This window comes from Mustela nivalis, assembly GCF_964662115.1.
Source record: "Mustela nivalis genome assembly, chromosome: 1".
NCBI lineage: Eukaryota > Metazoa > Chordata > Mammalia > Carnivora > Mustelidae > Mustela > Mustela nivalis.
The window spans coordinates 10797903-10821059 of NC_139020.1; the positions used below are offsets into that span (position 1 = coordinate 10797903).

A 23157-nucleotide genomic window follows, 5' to 3' on the forward strand; every position below is an offset into this window, starting at 1 on the left:
TTGAGGACTGAAGGTTCTTCTGCCATATGCACAGAAGTGTCCGAAGAAACTAGATGTTGTACAGCTGGTGGCCCTCACCCACGCCCCATCCTTAAACAGATCACCGAGCTATTCTCGTCTTTGCCTTTATGTCTCTGGATCCTGCCTTCTGTCTCAGGGCCCGTGCCCCGGTGGGCCTCCCTTCCCCTCATTTCTCTCCTTAGCAGCCTCTAATCTCCATCTCTGTGGCCCCCACTGCCTCTGATGCCAAAGCCTTCTTCATTCAGCCTCTTTTTATTTCCTGGACCCACAAGGCTCCTTCCTGTCCATCCCCCTCTGCTTTCTCTCTTCCTTCTGCACATTAGGCCAAGGTTGACCAACGTTAAGTATCCGAAGTTGCCAAAAGGATACAGGATATTTGCCAGTTTCCTTTCAGTTCCTTATTAGTAAGACAATTTCTAGGAAGTTATACCATCTTTGGCCACCGTTATGCTTTGGCATGATACCCACTGACTTGACTCCATCCTCTGGAAATTCAGGTCTTCCTGTGTTACTAACTAGAAAGCAGACTGGAAAGATAAGCAGCCCCAAAGAATCAGTAGGTTACAGTTTAAAAGTTCTCAAACTAGGGGAGCCTGGGTGGTGTAGCCACCCAGGTTAAGCTTCCAACATTTGATCTCTTCTCGGGTCTTGATCTCAGGGTCATGACTTCAAGCCCTGCATAGGAGCCCACTTAAAAAAAAGGAGAGACAAATCAATGTCCCAAACTAGCTACATGGAATACAGCATCTACCTGGAACAAAAATGTCCAGGGTGTGTAACACATGTATCACTCATGGATCCACACCGAGGAAAATAATGCCCAGAGAGAGATGATGACAATCCCTAACTCTCTATCCGGTACTTTCTTCTTCCCCACATGACTGACAAAGAGACTGCCCAAACCTTCAGACTCCAACCCAACCCTCCTTCTACCAAAAGGGTCACTGGCCTTCCCTGGGACCGCACCAGAAAAACTGTAACAGAACACAAGATGAGCACAGAGACAGGGAGTGAACACTATTTCACTGGATCAGCTGTTATTATTTATACATTTAAAAGCCTAACTCTGGGGGCGCCTGCGAGGCTCAGTGGGTTAAAGCCTCTGCCTTTGGCTCAGGTCGTGATCTCAGGGTCCTGGGATCAAGCCCCGCACCGAGCTCTCTGCTCAGCAGGGAGACTGCTTCCTCCTCTCTCTGAGTGCTTCTCTGCCTACCTGTGATCTCTGTCAAATAAATTAATAAAATCTAAAAAAAAAAAAAAAAAAAAAAAATTTTTAGAGGGAAAAAAAGTGAAATGTACTAGATGATACTTTATTTTTCCATTACACTTATTATCATGTGACACTTTTTATACTGCTCTTAACTATACCCTTTCACCAGACTGTAATTGCTAGGAAAGCATGGATTTTGTCTGTTCTGTTCACTGCTGCATCCCAAGCACCTTCAACAGTCACTGCCCCACAGAAGATATTCAATAAGTATTTTTCCACTGCTGAATGAATAAATGTTAAGTGAGATTTTCCAGAAGCAGATATGCATCATAAAACTGCTTCTCGAATGAATATTCATAAATTGGGAATATGACATAAAAGCAGAATTCAAGGGAAGATGTAATGCCTGCAAAAGGAAGGTGCTAGTGAGTGACCTTGACTGCTGGTGCGAAATACAATCATATACCAGAACGCAAAGCAAAAGAAAGCTTCTTAAAAGGAAAATAGATGTCACGTGTCCCTCGAATTTAACTCAGGCACTTAACTGCCAGGTCAGTGCCCCTGTTCTCGCTCCCCTGCCCCCCACCATCCCACCTCTTTATTTTAAAAGCAATTCCAAAAACCTGGGTTATGTGCCATTCCCAGCTCAAAGTAGATCAGAAGAGCGAGCGAGAAGGGCATCATGGAAGCAGCTAACTGGAAGAGACGGTCTGGCAGCCAATATGCTGACAACCGGGAAACGGAACATAAAGCAGACACCCAAAAAAGCACAGGAGTCTGGTATCATTTAGTTTCAATTCAAATTTATCTGTATACAAATATATCTATATTTCCCATGAGAGTTTTGCTATTCAGAACACAGTGAATGATTTTCATACTGATGACACTGGTAATCAAGCTTGGACCACATTCTGCAGACTCTGCTTTGAAGGCCACAAGGGATTAGTCAATCTTTATTAATTTCCATTATACTATTAAAAAAGGTCGATCATGGGGCGCCCGGGTGACTCAGTGGGTTAAGCCTCTGCCTTTGGCTCAGGTCATGATCTCAGGGTCCTATGATGGAGCCCCGCATCGGGCTCTCTGCTCAGTGGGGAGCCTGCTTCCCCCTCTCTCTGCCTGCCTCTCTGCCTACCTGTGATCTCTCTGTCAAATGAATAAATAAAATCTTAAAAAAATAAAAATAAAAGGTTGATCATTTCAGGGGACAGGCAATTATAATTTAATTATATAATAATTATATATAATTATCATTTAATTATATAATAATTATAATATAATTATATAAATAAATATAATAAATTGGACGATTTAGTTATGGGGACTCCCCAGTCCCTGATGATGACAGTGGTACCATTATGTTTTGTTTTGAGGGTCTATTACATACTGGGCCCCACACTACATCCCTTATCTACGGTTTTTTATATAGTCCTTTATATACTGATTTTTTCAACAATCTTATATTGGGAAAATATATCTGCCCATTTTCTAGATTAAAAAACAGAGGTCAGAGAGGATGAATACATGCTCAAATGACGAAGACCGAATGTCGTGCAGCTGGGATCAAACACAGGTGAGTGACTACAAATCCTGTCGTCTTTCTACTACACAGCCAGCCAGCCCTACAACACCAATAAAGCCTGGAAATGAACTATGTGAGGACTGCACGGTGCGAGGAAACCGGGACGTCTCACAACAGACCTCAGCATGGCATGACCAAAGTCATAACCCTAAAATCCAAAATATCTGCCTCTCTTTTTTATTGTCCCTTTTTGTCCTATACGTTCAAAGGACTGAATGCTAATTGGTGATAGTTAATCAAGGAATTCAACAGTATTTATTATGCACTGACCTTGTACAACACTGTCATAAATACAAGGTAAGGCTGTTTCACTACTGGCCCTCAAATATTTTCCTCACCTTGTGGTCATGAAAGATGGAGAACCATTGCACTATAGAGCAAGAAATGTTGGACAATCAGATGAATATGGACAAGGGCGATAAAGCTAAAACAAATTCATGAGAAAATATCAAAATGTCAATTTCTCCACTGGAAATTCAGTTTTTTGACAGCGCTATCCTGCAAATGTCATCACTTTTCCTTTTATTCTTTTAATGTTCCATAGGAAAAGATACTTTTCAGAAGTATTCTCTGGTAAAAAGTCGTAGAGTATGTCAGACTAGAGATTTATGTTTCCTTCGAGATCTAAAGAAGCCATATTACTGGAATATTTTATTTTACCTCCTTCTGCTTCTGTGACGTTCCAACTTACCATATCTGTGCTAAAACAGGTTGAGGTAACCCAGACTGAAAAAAAAAGTTTCTAGCTTGATCACCTGTAAATTAAATAGAAAAAGTTTCAGAAAAAACAGCTGACAGATATCTTCTTACAAGAAAATTGCAAGAATAGGAGGCTAATAGTTCTGCAAATATTGACTTAAATTATATGCTAAAAGCCACATGGTCAATCTATAAGCAAAAGCAGAATGAATCCATCAGATTGACGAGTTCACTACTTAAAACTTTAAAAATTCATCTCAAAAAAAGGGCCTAATAAGTGTAGGCATAGACTGTCCACTTTAATCGGCTATTAAGTAAGATGGGACAGCTACACATACAACAAAGCCCATCTACAGGAATCCTCAAGAAACCGATGACCCACTCTTCTCCTTTTCAAAGTACCCTGTGACTCCTATTATCTACACGTCAAACGGTTGGTGCTTCTGGAATACATTTATGGGGAAAAAGTAAAAATGACTACAAGAGTCATATCAACAATTAAGAATTAATAGTTTAGGGCGCCTGGGTGGCGCAGTTGGTTGGACGACTGCCTTCGGCTCAGGTCATGATCCTGGAGTCCCGGGATCGAGTCCCGCATCGGGCTCCCAGCTCCACGGGGAGTCTGCTTCTCCCTCTGACCTTCTCTACGCTCATGTTCTCTCTCACTGTCTCTCTCTCAAATAAATAAATAAAATCTTAAAAAAAAAAAAAAAGAATTAATAGTTTAAAGAGAACTGTGGCACACACACACACACACACACAAAGTCCCCAGGAAATCTAGATCCCATGTTTCCTAAAGCTATCTCCGAAAGAATAACCAAACAGAAAAGATAAGAGGAAACGCAGGGGCACCTGGGGGGCTCAGTCAGTTCAGCAACTGACTCTTGGTTTCAGCTGGGGTCATGATCTCAGGGTCCTGGATCAGCCCCCACGTCAGCCTCCGGGCTCAGCACAGAGTCTGCTTTTCCCACTCTCTCCTCCTCCCCCCTCCCTCCCTCCATCATGAGCACATGAATAAAGAAATAAGTAAATATTTAGGGGAAAAAAAAGAAAGAAAGAAAGAAAAAAAGAAAGAAAGAAAGAAAGAAAGAGCGAGCAAAGTACAAAAGGAACTTTAGGGATACAGCACTAAGAGAATTCTGTTATTGTTGTTGTTGTTTTTAAATATTCAGAATCTGTCCATTTATTTACATTTCCCATACCAGTTCAAGGCCAAAATTAAACAAGCATTTTACACTGCTTTACTATTTAAGAGAATATGGTTCACTGACCTTTACCAATTCCCATCAGTGATATGCTCAAAACAAGTGGCTTGACATCCACAAAGGGGTGCAAACAGGTTTGAATGCAGTAGAGAAAAAGCAACTGAAAAAATACAGGCCCAAGACAAAGGCAGATGTCCTCTGTGTCATATGTGCCCACCTTAGCTTTGCATAACACATTTTCCACAGATAGAAGCACTAATGATAAATAAAAATGTAAAAATATGGATTCCAATTACCAGTAATAAATCCAGATATTGGCTTTAAACTATGGAACTGTTGATCATGCTTCGCTCTTTCCTCTACAGTTATGGCCCAAATATCCAGGCTGCCTGGAATCCAAAGAAATGACAAATTAGTCAATGCAAAAAGAATACCAAAGTGCTCACATGCACTATTCCCCTCGTACTTCCAGATTCTTTCCCATTATGTTATCAATAATCTCGTTAATTGGGGCACCTGGGTGGCTCAGTGGGTTAAAGCCTGTGCTTTTGGCTCAGGTCATGATCCCAGGGTCCTAGGATCGAGCATCACATTGGGCTCTCTGCTCAGCAGGGAGCCTGCTTCCTCCTCTCTCTCTGCCTGCCTCTCTGCCTACTTGTGATCTCTGTCTGTCAAATAAATAAATAAAATCTTTAAAAATAGTAATAATAATAATCTCATTAATTAACATCTCTTTATCCTTGGAAGTTATGCATACAAGTTAGAAAATTAAAACAGGCCAAAATAAGAAAGATATTGGGACAAATTCTTTTTTTTTTTTTTATAAATCTTGTATTTTCAGGTGTTTTAAATGTCATGAGAACGTTACGCACAAAGCATAGTTTCATAATTCATATCGCAAATGATTCCATGAAAATCTTTTTGGAGTGACAAAAATATTGAAATACTGGATTGTAGTGATGATTACACAACTCTGTAAAAAGTTACGAAAAGTCACTGCATTGTACAGTTAAAATGGGTGAATTTCATGCTATGTAAACTATACTTCAATAAAGACGCGTTTGAAAACAGGTATCCTGGAAAAACACAAAGGCAAACTGAAGAGAACGGGATTTGGGTTCTCCTTCAGTTTCAGCTCTAAGACTGACCAGATGCCCCTTCACTTCTGAGATCCTCCTCGCTTTCGTCCTAGGTCTCCTCAGTGTCTTAAAAATAATTGTAGCTTTATACATAGATGGAAGACCGTCCAAAGTTCAGATGCTCCCAAAAGGTGAGAACAGGCAATACAGATGTTCATACAAAATACCAATGTGACTGGCACAAAAGCAAAATGTCTTAACGTCACCCCTCCCCTCTCTATGTCGTCTGGTCGGACAGTGACAGGAAAGGTAGGAGCCAGTCAGTTGCTGGAAACATAATTACTGGCCACTTCCTATGTGCCAGGCACTGTGTCAGGATCAGAGACACTGTAGTGACTGAAACAGACATGATCCCTTCACTCAAAGGCCTGTAATCCTGCAACTCCTCCTGCCTTGTTGAAATTGTCCCTAGAACGATGAACTGAAGCAAAAGCAAAAACACAACAAAACACAAACCTGCCCCGTAACTAAGAACAGGGACAAAAAAAGAGTTTAGAGGGTTCTGTACTGGAAATCCGCAGGGACCTCAACGGATGTGATCAGAGGGGTGGTGATTCGTGCCTCGCTCTCCTTATGACTAGTCAGACAGTTGCCAAAAGGAAGCCGTAATAGCAGCAACCTCTCTTTAAACAAAACAAAACAAAATAAAAACCGAGCCAGTAAGCAAAATATTTAACACTTTCATCATAATATTGGGAATATAACTTAAAAAAAAAAAACAAAACTCAAAACTCTACTTTATGCAGATTAATATGTTTTAAGCAAATAAAGTAAAACAAACAAAAATGTCCTGCTTCCTATTCAAGTTTTGGGAAAAGTACAGAATAAATGATCCAGTTACTTTGACGAATACAATTGTGAAGAGAGAACAGTGAAAGGCAGAAGGGGCACGTGAACTGAGAGCGATGTCTGGACCCTGATAGGAACCAACAAACCATAACAAAAAAAGGTCTGAAGACTGTCAGGGATAACACTGCCTTGATAAATGAGGATATTAACGAATTATCAAGAATTTTATAGGTATGACAATGGTATCATAATTATGTCTTTGAAAGCGTTCACATCATTGAGAAACACACGCTAAAATATTTGTGGATGATATGAGATGATGCCCGGGAGTTGCTTCCAAGGAATCCAGAAGAAACAATATTAAAAATAGGGTTCAGAGGGGTACCTGGCTGGCTCAGTGGGTTAAGCATCTGCCTTGGGCTCAGGTGGTGACCCTGGGGTGCTGGGATAGAGTCCTGAGTCCTGCTCAGTGGGGAGTCTGCTTCTCTCTGCCCCTCCATCCTGCTCTGCTTTCTCTCGTTATCGCTCTCTCAAATAAATAAATAAATTTTTAAAAAATATTTTATTTATTTGACAGACAGAGATCACAAGTAGGCAGAGAAGCAAGCAGAGAGAGAGGAAAGGAAGCAGGTACCCCACCGAGCAGAGAGTCCAACGTGGGGCTGGATCCCATGACCCTGAGATCATGATCTGAGCCAAAGGCAGAGGCTTTAACCCACTGAGCCACCCAGGCGCCCCTAAATAAATAAAATCTTAAAAAAAAAAAATAGGGTCTCAGGGCGCCTGGCTGGCTCAGCATGTGACTCTTGATCTCAGGGTCACTGGGCATGGTGCCTCTTTAAAAAAAAAAAAAATAGGGAAGAAAAAAGAAAAAGGTCTTGAATACATTAAAAGAGAAAAATGTTTGAAAACTTACCTCCAAAAGGTGTTGGAAACTGAGCCATGGTTCTGTCACTTTTACCTTGCTAATCGACGCCTGTAATTGAAATACAACATTTAAGTTTCTGAAAACCTCATTTCTTATATACTTATTAAACACACTAACACGCTGGCTTTAATGATCGGAACTGGCAGCAGTGCCAGCGCTGGGGGACAGCACTGCACATCAGAGTCACAACCAAGGGGTTCATTCATTCACTCTCTGCAGCTTCTTAGCGCCAGGTCCAAGGAGGGGCCCTGGGGAACGTGGATGTGAGACTCTCCTGAAACTAGGATTTCAGTCGGGGGAGTGACACCAGCAGCTCAGGACAGCCTGTTTCATCACTACCAGTGGGTTGTTACTCTTTAAATACATGCTTTCTCCCCATCTACACAACCCGCCCATCTGCTTGGTGGCCTCAACACTGGCTTCTTTAAATGAGCACGTAGTACACGCTGCACACTCATAGGAGCTTTATAGCTCTTTATCCCTTCATTGTCACAGCCCTATGACACAGGTGAGACGCACGGGTTACTTCCATGCCCTTATTACAAAGCAAGAAAATGAGAATCAGAGAGGTGAAGTGATTCGAGCAATACCACACATTTGGCGACAGAGCTGGATTTGAACAGGGCCAGCAGACCCCAGAGCCTGCATTCTACCCCTGAGAAACACAGCCAATTTTGCGAAAGCCTGTAAACAATGTCTACTGCACTAACTCCCGTCCAGAATACCAGACACAAGCCCAAGGCTCAAAAATCCCCACCAGGCATTCTTTGTTCAAGAACAGCCAATGTGAAACCTAACCCAGCATCTTCCCCAACAAAAATAATCCACAATAAGCACCATCCTTACACTTAACAACACGGCAGATGCCTACAGTTAAAGATGAGTACTAAATATTCATACACAAAACAATTTAAACACATTTAGATTTTTAAAATGACAGTCCCCTGCCCTAATACTCTTCAATTTTACATTCCAACCTGTCCATGGATTTTTTTCCCCCAACTGTTGTATTTTTATTTGACAGAGAGATTACAGGTAGGCAAAGAGGCAGGCAGAGAGGGGTCAGTAGGCTCCCTGCTGAGTAGAGTCCTAGGCGGGGCTCCATCCCAGGACCCTGAGATCATGACCTGAGCCAAAATCAAGAGTCACATGCTCAACTGACTGCACCACCGAAGTGCCCCAATAATTTTCCAGAAAATTTTAATGTGTTTCATCTCACTTAATCTTCATAATGCTCTTTAAACGGACAGATCACACCTGTTTTTTGCTGAATTTACAAAAGCAGTAAGCTCTCATTTTTTAAAACCACAGTAAGGCAAGGGGTACCTGGGTGGCTCAGGGGGTTAAGCCGCTGTCTTCAGCTCAGGTCATTATCCCAGGGTCCTGGGATCAAGCCCTGCATGGGGCTCTCCGCTCAGCAGGGAGCCTGCTTCCCTCTCTCTCTCTCTGCCTGCCTCTCTGCCTACTTGTGATCTCTCTCTGTCAAATAAATAAATAAAATCTTAAAAAAAAAAAAAAACATAGTAAGGCAAATAAAACAAGAAAACATTCTGTTCTGTTCTACTTTCCTTCTATACTATTTACTGCTAAATAAAGAAAAGATTGATTTATCGATCTTCTTGGTACCCAGGCACTTTACTACGTTTTCTTATTGGGTCTAAGTCTCTCAGATGAGTCTTTCTGGTTTTCTAGATCTACATTCTCTGGGAATGAAGAATTTAAGCTTATATTATGTGCCCAAACCAATAAAGCTAAGCTATTTAATAGCTGGGACTGCAGGAACTTTTATATTTTCCCTGTCATGCTGATGGTTTTGGCATTTCATAACCAATGAAATACGTTCTGAATAGTTATGTTTGCTGTTGTGTTTTGGTAAATACCTTTTAAGACATTTAGGCAGTTTCCTATTATTTTTATTTGACTTGAAATTTTCATTAGAAATGGCTGCTAAATTTGTTCAGAGGCTTTGAGTATTTAGTAAGATGATCATGTATTTCATTTTTAAGTTGCAGACTATAGTGACATAGTTCCTAATACAAATTATCCTAGAATGTATGTAATAAACCCAGCTCAGATACGCCTGTTATTCTTTTACTACATAACCACATCCAATTTGCTCATATTTTCTTCAGAATTTTTGCTTAGGGAAGTGTTCTGCATAATTCTACACAACAGAGAATTGAGAGAAAAGAGCAATAATCATGCCTCGGATAAACCTCATTGGCTACAATACTGCCACTGCGCAAAGCTTAGAATCGAGAGAAAATAGATGTATTTCTATCTTACTATGAATTTCCCCAATGATCTTTTAAAAAGGTATAATACATTTAACAGATCAAGAAATACATGTAAATGTAAAGATTTAACAGTTAAAAGGGCCCAAGAAAAAATAATTTTAAGGGTGTGTTTGAACTAACCTTCAAGGAACAAATAATTCCTTTTATTAAAACCATTCCGGGCGCCTGGGTGGCTCAGTGGGTTAAGCCGCTGCCTTCGGCTCCAGGTCATGATCTCAGGGTCCTGGGATCGAGTCCCACATCGGGCTCTCTGCTCAGCAGGGAGCCTGCTTCCTCCTCTCTCTCTCTGCCTGCCTCTCTGCCTACTTGTGATCTCTCTCTGTCAAATAAATAAATAAAATCTTTAAAAAAAAAAAAACCATTCCACAGAGAAAGATCAAATATTCCTCAATTCGGGTTAAGAAATTAGCATCATCAATACTAAACCGTAACTAGGAAAGCATAAACTATGGTCACTTTTCTGTAGATACAGTAATTATATACCTCACTTTAAATGTTTTACAGCTATTCTGAGAGTCACACAGTCTGGCAAAGCAGAACAACTCCTATGGTCCAAAGCACACTAATCATCAGCAGCTCCTTGCAAAGCATTTAAGAGTATTTGCTGTTCACCGTCCTTCCTAGAATTCAGGAAATAATTCCCCACCCTCTGTGAACCTCTTCCGCAAAAGCGTTCACCTGTTACGAGCAACGTTAGACAAAATTTGTCTTCTGACCCTTCTAACCTCCCTCTCTGCTTCCCCTTCATCTGACATCCATGAGTGACCAGGGGATGCACTGTAACCCAGCGTACGCCCCACACTTGTCAACTAACGCCCTTCTCTCTCTTTCCTCCCCTGTTCCTTAATTGTCACTGGTCTCAGCTGGATATTGGTAAGGAATGGACCTCATAGAAACTAAGCCACGGAGGTATGAAGATGAGGCACCTTCCAGACTTATTAACACAAAAGCCTAAATGCTGTTTGAAGGATAAGAATATTGGAATAGTCCGCCACACACTTCTTTTCACCACAGGGGCTTCAAATACCATCCACAAATAGATTCTGCTCAGTTCCTAGGGAACCCCAGACACAAGCAGTAACACACAGAAGCAGCAAATGGGCCAAACCTTGCAATCCCTCCTTCTTTTCAGTTCTACGCTGCACAGACAAATCATAGTGATAACATATTGGTTCAAGGTATTTTGTTCCTACTTTGAATATACTGGTTATATGTTATTACTATAATTTGAAAAAATAAAAGAATTTGTAAAACAAAAAAAAAAGAAAGAAAATATCACATATGCAAGATTTCTAAATGTAAAAAAAGCCTGAGTTCTAGTTTGGGTAAAATAGTTTATGGCCACTATAGGCCCTCTGTCCCACTCAAAAGTAAAAACCGGGCAAAAACTTTAAAAAGCGATTTTCTGAGGACAGTAAGAAAAGAAAAGTAGACAGATTTCAGAAGAGAGTCAAAAGCTCCCCCCATTTTTGTTCACTTTTCAGTAGCAGCTCTGGCCCAAGGGTGGGCCCAGATGTGGAGTGAGGCAGAAGAGCAAAGAGTAAAACTCGAAATCCAGTGTTGGGGAGCCTGGGTGGCTCAGTCGTTAAGTGTCTGCCCTCGGTCCAGGTCATCATCCCAGGGTCCAATACTGAGCCCTGCGAGCCCCCATCGGGCTCCTGCTCAGCAGGAAGCCTGCTTCTCCCTCTCCCACTCCCCCTGCTTGTATTCCCTCTCTCACGGTCTCTGTCTCTGTCAAATAAATAAATAAAATCTTAAAAACAAAAACAAAATCAAACCCAGTCTTTCTGGGCAAAGGGACTAATGAAAATGGCCTCTATGGGCAGGAGAGTGTAAGGATCACGTAATTCTATAAATGAACTCCCACAAGACTCAGGCTCACACCTGAGCTGCAGGACAAAACAAAAGCAACACAGCAAAGGTCTTGAAAACTGATCTCACAAAGGAACCTCTGTGTGCACACAGCACACAGAACTTGTAGTTTGAACCTAATCAGGATGAAGACCTGCTAAAACAAACACCAGCATTGTGCAGGGGATTAACGCAGCACACAGAACCAGACGTGAAATTCCCAGTATCCAGGATGTAATCCAAAATTACGTGACATACAAAGAACTAGGAAAACCTCACCAATTCTCAAAGAAAGGAACACCTGTCATCAACAGGTCCCAAATCCTAGATGATACAAACACTGAAATTACCATAAAGACTTTTTAGAGCAGTTATCATCCATATGTTCCAGGAGGTCAAGGTAAACACAAATGAAAGGACTGAAAATACACAAGATCTCAGTGGAGAAGAAAACACTAGTTTAAAAAGAATCATACGGGAATTTAAGAGAGAAACTTAGACCATCAAGCATGAAGGAAGAAGAACAGAAATGGTAAATATCTGTGTAAATATAAAATATAAAATTATATTTTTCCTATAATTCTCCTTAAGATATGTAGACTGTTGAAAGCAAATATTGTTAACACTGTCCAGTGGGGCTTTCAATATACACAAATATAATACCTATGACAACCTTTAATATAAAGGTCTGTGCCATAAGAGCAAAGGGACTTATAAGGTGCAAGCCTTCTGCATTTTATTTGAAGTAGTATAATATAACCTGTAAGCAGACTATGAAAGTTAGGTAAATATATTTAATCCCTGGAGCAACTACTTAGAAAAATAAAAATAAAAAACGAGTATAGTGAAAAAGTGAATAGAAAAATGAAAACAGAATGTTAAAAATTACTGAAATAATTTTTAAAAGGCAGGAAAAGAGAAAAATATACAGAGAGGAACAAACAAAACAAAAAAATGGCAGGTCTAATTCTAACATACCAATAATGACATTAAATTTTAATGGTCTAAATACTGAGGAAGATAATAGCTGAGGGGGAAAAAAAAGCAATGAAACCAAAATCTGGTTCCTTGGGGGAAAAAAATTTGTAAGCCCTAAGCGCCTGGGTGGCTCAGGTCATGATTTCAGGGTCCTGATACAGAGCTACACTTTGGGCTCCCTGCTCAGTGGGGAGTCTGCTTCTCCCTCTGCCCCCCACCTGTCTGTGCTCGCACTCTCTCATAAATAAATAAATAAATAAATAAATAAATAAATAAATAATTTCAGGATTTTCTTTATTCATTTGAGAGAGAGAGAGAGAGACAGAGAGAGGACAAGCAGGTGGAGAGGCAGAGGGAGAAAGTGCCAGACTCCCTGCTGAGCAGGGAGCCCCACATGGGGCTCAATCCCAGGATGTGGAGATCATGACCTGAGCAGAAGGCAAGCAGACGGTTAGCCATCTGAACTACCGAAGTTCCCCCAAATAAATAAAACCTTTAAAAAAAAAAAAAAAAAAGACAAGCCCGCCCTTTCTGAGATTGATTAAAAGAGAGAGAACACAAATCTGATCAGAATTACCATTAATCCTAAACATAATAATACGGTAAGAAATACTAAAAACAACTTTATGCCAACAAATTTGACAATGTGGATGAACAAACTTCTTGAAAAATAAAACTTACCAAAATTGATTCAAGGAGAAATAGAATATCCATGTATTCCTATGCTTATTAAGGGAACTGATTTTTATTTTATTTTTATTTTTTTAAAGATTTTATTTATTTATTTATTTGACAGACAGAGATCACACGTAGGCAGAAAGGCAGACAGAGAGAGAGAGGAGGAAGCAGGCTCCCTGCCTGGCAGAGAGCCCGATGCGGGGCTCGATCCTAGAACCCTGGGATCATGACCTGAGCCAAAGGCAGAGGCTTTAACCCAAGGAGCCACCCAAGCGCCCCAAGGAACTGATTTTAACAGAACCCTTCCCAAAAAAGAAAAGGGCATTCTCAGATGGTTTCACTGGTGAATTCTACCAAACATTCAAGGAAAAAAAATAATACAAAAGCTATGCAAACTTTTTCAAACAACAGAGAATCAGTGCCCAACTCTTGTTTTGAAGCCAGAATAATGCTAATAACCGACAGATATTGCCCCCCCCCCCAAATTAGAAGACATCCTAGGAAATACAGATGCCAAAATCTTTCAGAAGATACTAAAACTTTGGTCTATAGATTAGTAGGAAACTTCCTCAGATATAGGGCATCTATGAAAACCCACAGCTACACCGTAGTTAATGGTTTCAAGCTGAATTTCTCCCTTTAGAGCACCTGGGTAGCTTAGTCGGTTAAGGGTCTGCCTTTGGCTCAGGTCATGATCCCAGGGTCCTGGGATGGAGCCCCACGGTGGACTCCCTGCTCAGCGGAGAACATGCTTCTCCCTCTCCCTGTGCTGCTCTCCCTACTTGTGCACTTTCTCTCTTTGTCAAGTAAATAAATAAAATTTAAAAGAACAAAACAAAAAAACCACAATTTCTCTCCAAAAGATAGGAAAAAGGGCAGGAAAATCTGCTTTTACCACTCCTATTCAACATTGTTGTGGAGGTTCTGGCCATTGAAATAAGGTAAGAAAAACAGCAAAATAATAGCTAAAAGATTGGAAAAGAACAAAATGAAACTCACCCTACTTACAGAAAACTCCAAGGAATCCACTAAATATAATAAGTAAATTTATCAAATTCTGGTTTTGCAAAGTGATGTAGCAAAATTGCAAGCTAGAAGGTTAATAACATATTAAAATCAACTGAATCCTCATATACTGGAAACAACTGGACAGTGAAATTAGATAGACAATTCCATTTATAGCAGTGCCAAAAAATGTAGAAGCCCTAGGTATAAATTTAATAAAAGACATCCAGGGGTGCCTGGCTGGCTCAGTCTGTAAAGCTTGCAACTCTTGATCTCAGGGTCCTGAGTTCAAGCCCCACACTGGGCATAGAGCTTACTGAAAAAACAAAACAAACAAAAGAAAAGACATCCAAGGCCTCTACAGTGAACACTACAAAACACTGGAGGGGGGGGGCAGAAATTAAGGAAGACCTACATAAATGGAGAGATATACTAAGTTCATGGACTAGAAAATTCAGTATCATTAAAATTGCAATTCTCTCCAAATGGATCTGTATATTCAAGGCTATTCTAATCAAAACTGCAGCAGGCTTTTTAGAAGAAACTAAATAAGCTCATATTAAATTTACATGGAAATGCAAAGGACCTAGAATAGCCAGAGCAGTTTTTAAAAAGAACAAAATTGGAGGACTTACCCTACCTGGTTTCAAGATTCACTATGAAGCAACAGTAATCAAGACCTTTGGAACCGGTGTAAAGGGAAACTACCAGATCAATGGAGCAGAAAACAAGAGTTCAGAAATAGACTTACACATGCTTAGTGAATTCATTTTTAATAAAGTAGCAAAGGCAAATCACTGGAGGGAAAAAAGGGCTTTTCTAACAAATAGAAGTGGATCAACTGGATACCCATGTGGAAAAAAAGAAAAAGAAAAACAAAATGGGTCAAATTTTGAAATTTAAATTTGAACTAATTTAAAACCTTGTAGTTTAACATTAAAATTCTAAAAGATGAGAGAATACCTTCATGACCCTGAGCAGCTAAACAATAATTTCTTAGGACTCAAATAAGTGTGACTTATTTAACAAAAAAAAAAGGGGGGGGGTGTCATCGAAATGAAAAATTAGCTCTTCAAAAGTACCATTAAAAAGAGAAAAAGGCAAACTATAAAGCAGGAAAAATACATTTGCAACATAATCATCAGACAAAGAAACTATACTCAGAGTATACAAGGAACTCTTTTTTTTTTTTTTAAGATTTTATTTATTTATTTGACAGAGAGAGATCACAAGTAGACAGAGAGGCAGGCAGAGAGAGAGGAGGAAGCAGGCTCCCTGCTCAGCAGAGAGCCCGATGCAGGACTCGATCCCAGGACCTTGAGATCAGGACCTGAGCCACAGGCAGAGGCTTATTAACCCACTGAGCCACCCAGGAGCCCCTACAAGGAACTCTTACAACTTAAAAATAATAAGACATATTTGCCTATGGTTCACCATACCTTGCTTATCCTGAATTGCAATTCTGCTATTCCCAAATAAGCATATTTAAAAAAAAAAAAAAAAGTCAAACAACTGAGAGAGGAAATGGTCAAAAGACATGAACAGACACTTCGCAAATTAACTTACAGAAATGGCCAATAAACACATGGAAAGATGCTCAACATTATGAGCCATTAAGGAAATAAAACTGCAATGGTATTTCCACTGGGATGGCAAACAGGGAAAAGACTGACCATACCAAGGGCTAGCAAGGATTCTCATGCACTGCTGACAGAAATGTAAGATGCTACAACCTGATGGAAAAATATACTTTTCTTAAAAAGTTGTACAGTGGTGTCTGGGTGACTCGGTTGGTTAAATGTCTGACTCTTGATCTCACCTGGAGACTTGGTATCAGGACCATGAATTCAAGCCCGGTGTTAGGCTCCATGCTGCATGTGGAGCCTACTAAAGAAAGAAGCAAAAAGTTGGGATAGATCTCACTAAATCTAGCCACTAATACAAATATTTCTATATGAGCATTCATATCAGCTTTATTTTGAAGAGCCAGAACTAGAAACCTGAAAGTTAATCAACTGATGAATGAATGGGCAGTGACATATCTGTTGTACTACTTAGCAATAAAAAGGAACCAACCGGTACTACAAGCCCTAACATGCATGAATGTCCAAGTATCATGCTATGCAAAAAAAAAAAAAAAAGCAGCAGCAGCCAGGGGTGTGTGTGTCTGTGTGTATAAAATATGACTCCATTTTTGTAAAAATTCTAGAAAACATAAACTAATCTATAGTGCCAGACAACCTATCAGTACTTGTCAGGAGATGGGAGTAGAGGAAGGGACAGATTATAAAAGTACAAAGAGGCACAAGGAAACTTTGGGGAAAGGTGAGGGTTTCACAGGTATTTGCACATATCAAAACTGATCAAATAGCACACTTTAAAAATATGCAGTTTGGTGCAGTTTAATTATATCTTGATAAAGTTAAAAAAAAGTCACAAGTCACATGCACAAAAAAACCCTCAGAATAAATGTCAAGAGTTCTGCAATCCTAGCAGTTCCATACAAATTAGATTATCTGTGCTGAACTATCATGTGAGAGAAGAACTTTTTCCCAAAAATTCCCAACAAGTATTTTAATCATTAAAACAACAACAAAAAAGCAACTTTAAGCTCAATTAAAAAATTTAATTGAGGGGAGTCTGGGTGGCTCAGTCCGTTAAGCATCTGCCTTTGGCTCAGGTCATGATCCCAAGGTCCTGGGATCAAGCCCCACATTGGGCTCCCTGTTCTGTGGGGGGCCTGCTTCTCCCTCTCCCTCTTCCCCCTATTGTGTTCCCTCTCTTGCTGCCTCTCTGTTGAATACATAAATAAATAATAACAGTAATAAAAAAATAAAAAGTTAATTGAAGAGACAGAACAAATGAACAGTAGGCTTTTTTTTAAAAGATTTTATTTATTTATTTGACAGACAGAAATTACATTTTAGCAGAGAGACAGAGAGAGAGAGAGGAGGAAGCAGGCTCCCTGCTGAGCAGAGAGCCCAATGTGGGGCTGGATCCCAGGATCCTGAGACAATGACCTGAGAGAAAGGCAGAGGCTTTAACCCACTGAGCCACCCAGGCACCCCAACAATAAGGCTTCTGAGCAAGAATGTTTAATATAATTAAGTGGTGTATCTAAAATTGTGATTATGAATCCTTTATAACATATTTAGTAAGGATAGCAAGAAAATTTATTTTTAAAAAGTTGTTTGTTTGTTTGTTTAGAAGTGAGTGGGGTGGGGTATAATCTATGTTGAATGAAACAAAAATGCTTTACTAGAAAACAGAAAATACTCATCTTAATTTCATTATGTCCAGTTTTTGTAAAATTATATTATAAATAATATAGAAATATATAACAAAATAACGAATGCCCTTTACTAGATACACAAAGACTAGCGGGTTTTCCAAATACCTTTATGACCAAATAATAAATACATGTAACAGCCATATTGTGATTTTCAATTTCACTGAAGTGGGGATAAAAGTCTAGAAAGTATAGAATAAAAACCAGGTACTCTAAAAAAATGCCACCAGTTAAAAGCCGATCCATCTCTGTAAACACTGATCAAATTCTGCATATATCCTAATGCAGATTAAGTGGAAAAAAAAAAAAAAGGAACATCAAAATATCCTTAAGTATATAAACAAAATTTGAATACAATGTAACAGTAGATATGAAGCCTCACAAAAACAGCATTTGGTTTGTGTAAGGAAAATATATATAACCCTAGAGGCAAATTATAAAGGCTTTTCAGAAAAAAATTAAAACTGCATTCACTGCCATTAACTATAAAAATAAAGCTGAAACACAAATTTAGAATAATGTGAGAGATGTAAACTTCAGTCCCTTCATCTTTAAGTAATATCATTTGGCTAGCTAGATATTTTAAGACCTTTTCATTCAAATTTCCAGAGTAGAAATCCTCTCTCGATGTAGCTAAATTTTCAAATGTTAAGAAAAATGGGTAAAAAAACAAAAAAAGAAGGTTTTTTTTTCTGTCATAGCTGAGCATAAGCATATTGGTATTCTCACATTCTCCTCATTTATGATCAGATAATCATTCCTATTTAGATCTTACTTGAAAATAATCCTTTATACTTTTGAAAGACTTCCTCTCTTCAAAGTCTTACTCACTAACAACATAAAAGCTATACTGACCCAACACATAAACAGGCTTGTGTCAGTAATTTTTATCTCACTGAAGCATTTCGGGATTATCTTTAAAAAGCTCATTTCTGGGACGCCTGGGTGGCTCAGTTGGTTAAGCAGCTGCCTTCGGCTCAGGTCATGATCCCAGCGTCCTGGGATGGAGTCCCACATCGGGCTCCTTGCTCCGCAGGGAGCCTGCTTCTCCCTCTGACTCTGCCTTCCACTCTGTCTGCCTGTGCTCGCTCTCACTCTCTCTCTTACAAATAAATAAATAAAATCTTAAAAAAAAAAAAAAAAAAGCTCATTTCTAAATCCTCATCTCATTCAAATGATATCATGAAGCTCTACTCCCAGAATCAGAGAAAATGGTCTACACATCATGCCAAAATTAGGGAGTTGGCTTAGGTGAGGAATTATCAGCGTGATCCTTGATATTAAGAAGTTTACAGGGGCATCTGAGTAGCTCAGTCAGTTAAGCATCTGACTCTTGGTTTGTTGCTCAGGTCATGGTCTCAAGGTCATGGATGGACCCTCACCATCTTGGATCCAAGCTCCACCAGCTTGGAGTCTGCTTTGGATTCTTTCTCCCTCTCCTTCTGCCCCTCCTCACTAGCACTCTATCTAAAATAATTATATAAAATCTAAAAAAAAAAAAAGTAGTTTATAATTGGGGCACCTGGGTACTCAGTTGGTTGACCATCTGACTCTTGCTTTCGCCTCAGGTCATGATCCCGGGGTCCTGGGATGCAGCCCAGGGTTAGGCTCTGCACTCAGTGGGGAGTCTGCTTAAGGACTCTCTCTCCCTCTGCCCCTTACCCCACTCACACACGTGTACACTCTCTAATAAATAAATCTTTTTTTAAAAAAAAGTCTACAATTAACTCGTACAACTCAATAGCAAAGACACAAATAATTTTAAAAATTAAGCAATCTACAGATTCAATGCAACCCCCATCAAAATATCAATAGCTTACTTCACAGAAGTAGTACTTCACACAAGTAATACTAAAATTTGTATGGAACCGTGAGACCTCAAATAGCCAAAACAATCCTCCGAAAGAAGAAAACTGAAGGTATCACAAGCCCCGATTTCAAGAATACTACAAACTTGTAGTAATCAAAAAAGTATGGTACTGACAAAAAAAACAACAACAACAACAACAAAAAAACCAGACACATAGATCAACAGAACAAAATAGAGAACCCAGAAATAACCTCATGCTTCTATGGTCAATTAATCTACAACAAAGAAGGCAAGACTGGGGAAAAGACAGTCTCCTTAATAAATGGTGCTGAGAAAACTGGAAGAATGAAACTGGACCACTTTCTCACCCAATACCCAAAAATATACTCAAAAGGGATTAAAGACCTACATGTTAACATCTGAAACCACAGAACTCCTAGAAAAAAACGTAGGCAGTAATCTCTGTGGTGTCAGCCTTAGCAACATTTTTCTAGATGTGTCTTCTCAGGCAAGGGAAACAAAAGCAGAAATAAACTTGAGACTACACCAAAATAAAAAGCTTTTTTTCTTTAAATTTATTTTTTTTTTAGTTTAATAAACATATAATGTATTTTTATCCCCAGGGGTACAGGTCTGTGAATCACCAGGTTTACACACTTCACAGCACTCACCATAGCACATACCCTCCCCAATGTCCATAAAAATAAAAAGCTTTTGCACAGCAAAGGAAACCAACAAAAGGAACAGGCAAGCTGATGAATGGGAAAAGATATTAGCAAATGACATATCCAATAAGGGGTTAATACCCAAAATGAATTAAAAAGCTTATAGAAACCAACACCAGAAAAAAATCTGATTAAAAAATTGGACAGAGGGCCTGAACACAGTTTCCTAAAGATATTGAGATGGCCAACAGACACATGAAAAGATGTCTGACATTATGAATCATCAGAGAAATGCAAATCAGAAAAATGAGATAGAACTTTACAGCTAATGACTGGAATCAAAAAGACAACAAGTGCTTGTGAGCATGTGGATAAAAAGAAACCCCTCTGTACTGTTGGTTAGAATATAAATTGGTTCAGCTACTACAGAAAACTGTACGGAGGTGCCACAAAAAATTAAAAACAGAAATACCACATGATCTGGTATTCACTATTCTGAATTCCACTACTGGGTACTAACCCAGAGAAAATGAAAACACTAATTTCAAAAGATACACACACCCTTGTATTTATAGCAGCATTACAGCTGCCAAGATAAGGAAGCAACTCAAATGTCCATCCACAGGTAAATGGATAAAGAAGATGTAGGGTGTACACACACACACACACACACTCTCTCTCTCTCTCTCTCTCTCTCTCTCTGAAATATTACTCAGCCATGAAAAGGAATGAGATCCTGCCATTTGTGATAACATAGATGGACAATGAGGACATTATAGGTAAAAAAAAGTCAGACAAAGGAGGACAAATTCATATGACTTCCTCTGTATGTAGAATCTAAAAAACAAATGAACAAACAAACTCTTAAATACAGAGAGTAAATTGGTGGTTGCCAGAGGGAAGGTGGCAGTGGGGGGGAGGTGAAATAGATAAAGGTGATTTAAGAGTCACAAACTTCCAGTTACAAAATAAATATGTCATGAAGATGAAAAGTATAGCATAGGAACACAGTCAATAACACTGTAATAACATCGTGTGATAACAGATGGTCACGACACTGTGGGAAGCCAAGAGTAATGTACAGAGTTGCTGAATTAATATATTGAACACCTGAGACCAATATGCCATTGTATGTTAAAAACAACCAAAAAATGGGCAAAGGACCTGAATAGGCATTTTTCCACAGAAGATACATGTATGGCAAACGAACATATGAGAAGATGTTAACCTCACTAATCATCAGAGAAATGCAAAACAGAACCACGATGAGATAGGATAGCTATTCCTGAGCAGAGAACAGAGAACAAATGCCAGCAAGGATGTGGAGAAAAGGGAACCTTTGTGCACGATTGGGAAGAATGTGAATTGGTACCCATTATGGAAAACAGTATGGAGGCTCCTCAAAAAACTGAAAATATAGGAGCACCTGGGTGTCTCAGTTGTTGGGTGTCTGCCTTCGGCTCAGGTCATGATCCAAAGGTCCTGGGATCGAGCCCCACATCAAGCTCCACCATCGGGCTCCTTTCTCAGAGGGGAACCTGCTTCTCCCTCTCCCACTTCCCTTGCTTGTGCTCCCTCTCTCACTGTCAATTAAATAAATAAAATCTTTTAAAAAATGAAAAACATAACTAGTATTGTGATCCAGCAATCCCACTGCTGAGTACATATGCAGTGGGATATGTACTCAGGAATGAAATCAGTACCTCAAAGAGATGTATGAACTGCGTGTTTACTGCAGCTTTAGTCACAATAACCAAGATAAGGGAAACGATCCAAACACTGGTCAGTGGATAATTAATGAAAATGTGGTATATGTATATATGTACGTGTGTGTAAAATACACACACACTGCAAAATTATTCAGCCATTTAAAAAAGTGAGGAAATTGTGCTAATTGAAACATGGATGAACCTGGAGGACATTTTGCTAAGTGAAATAAGCCAGACACAGAGAGACAAATACCATATAATCTCACTTAGATGTGGAATCTAAAAAAGCCAACCTCCCAGGACCAGAAAGTAAGATGGTGCTTGCAAAGAGGGAACAAGAAGATACTTGTCAAAGGATAGGAACTTTCAGTTATCAAATGAGTTAAGTTCTGGGGATCTAATATATAGTATGGTGACTATATTTATTTAATAATAATGTATTTTACATGTGAAGTTTGCTGAGAGAATGATCTTAAGTGTTCTCAACACACAACACACACACACACACAGATCTGTGAGGTGTGGATGTGTTTAATTAGCTCAACTGTGTTAATCACTACACAATGTACATGCTTACTAAATCATCACATTTATACCCAAAAGATATATTACCTCAATAAAGTTGGGGGGGGAGTTTCCAATTAAATAGAGGATGGAAAATACACATCAAAAATCTTTGTCTGTGTGTGTCTATACGCATACAGAGAGAGATACAAGCAACACGTAATAGTTAACTAAAACTTTGTGAAATGCTTACCAGTACATCTGATCTGTACTAGCCAACTGCATTTTATGAACGGCTCTATGGGTTACAGAACACTGCTCTCCCATCTTACAGATGTAGAAACAAAGGCAACAGTTTCTACAATTATTGAATGGTAGAAGAGGAAGTCACTTGATCATAACCTCATTCTTTCAGGATTATGAACTTATTGGAACAACCATGAAGTAGTTATTAGCCCAGCAACCCAAATGGGGTGGAGGTGGGAGGTGGGGTGGAGGGGATCCTGTTCCAAGCAATAAAAGCGCTAGAAAACAGAATGGAGGCAGAAAGGGAAACCAACTGTTTGTTTTTTTAAAGCATCAGAGCAGACCACGGAGGAAACTGAATGGGAGAAATACATCTGACAGAATTTGGCCATGTAAGTCCGAGGAGCTTTTATTTCTTATGTAAAAAAGCAAAGCTTCGGGGCGCCTGGGTGGCTCAGTGGGTTAAGCCACTGCCTTTGGCTCAGGTCATGATCTCGGGGTCCTGGGATCGAGTCCGGCATCGGGCTCTCTGCTCAGCAGGGAGCCTGCTTC

General features: G+C 39.5%; 1 protein-coding gene across 13 annotated transcripts in view; it reads right to left on the reverse strand.

The window, feature by feature from the left end:
* The window catches only part of ITSN1 (intersectin 1), a 223017-nt gene that overhangs the window by 145457 nt on the left and 54403 nt on the right, over nt 1-23157 (reverse strand). For all 13 annotated transcript variants that reach the window (XR_014309746.1, XR_014309747.1, XM_082723504.1 and 10 more), the window contains exons 2-4: nt 7562-7621; nt 5014-5106; nt 3505-3568 (exon numbers count right to left, since the gene is read on the reverse strand). Coding sequence is in view for 11 of the 13 variants with exons in the window: in XM_082723504.1 (XP_082579630.1) it covers nt 3505-3568; nt 5014-5106; nt 7562-7589 (185 nt within the window). In the remaining 2 variants the exon portion in view is untranslated. The remainder of the gene's footprint in view (nt 1-3504; nt 3569-5013; nt 5107-7561; nt 7622-23157) is intronic.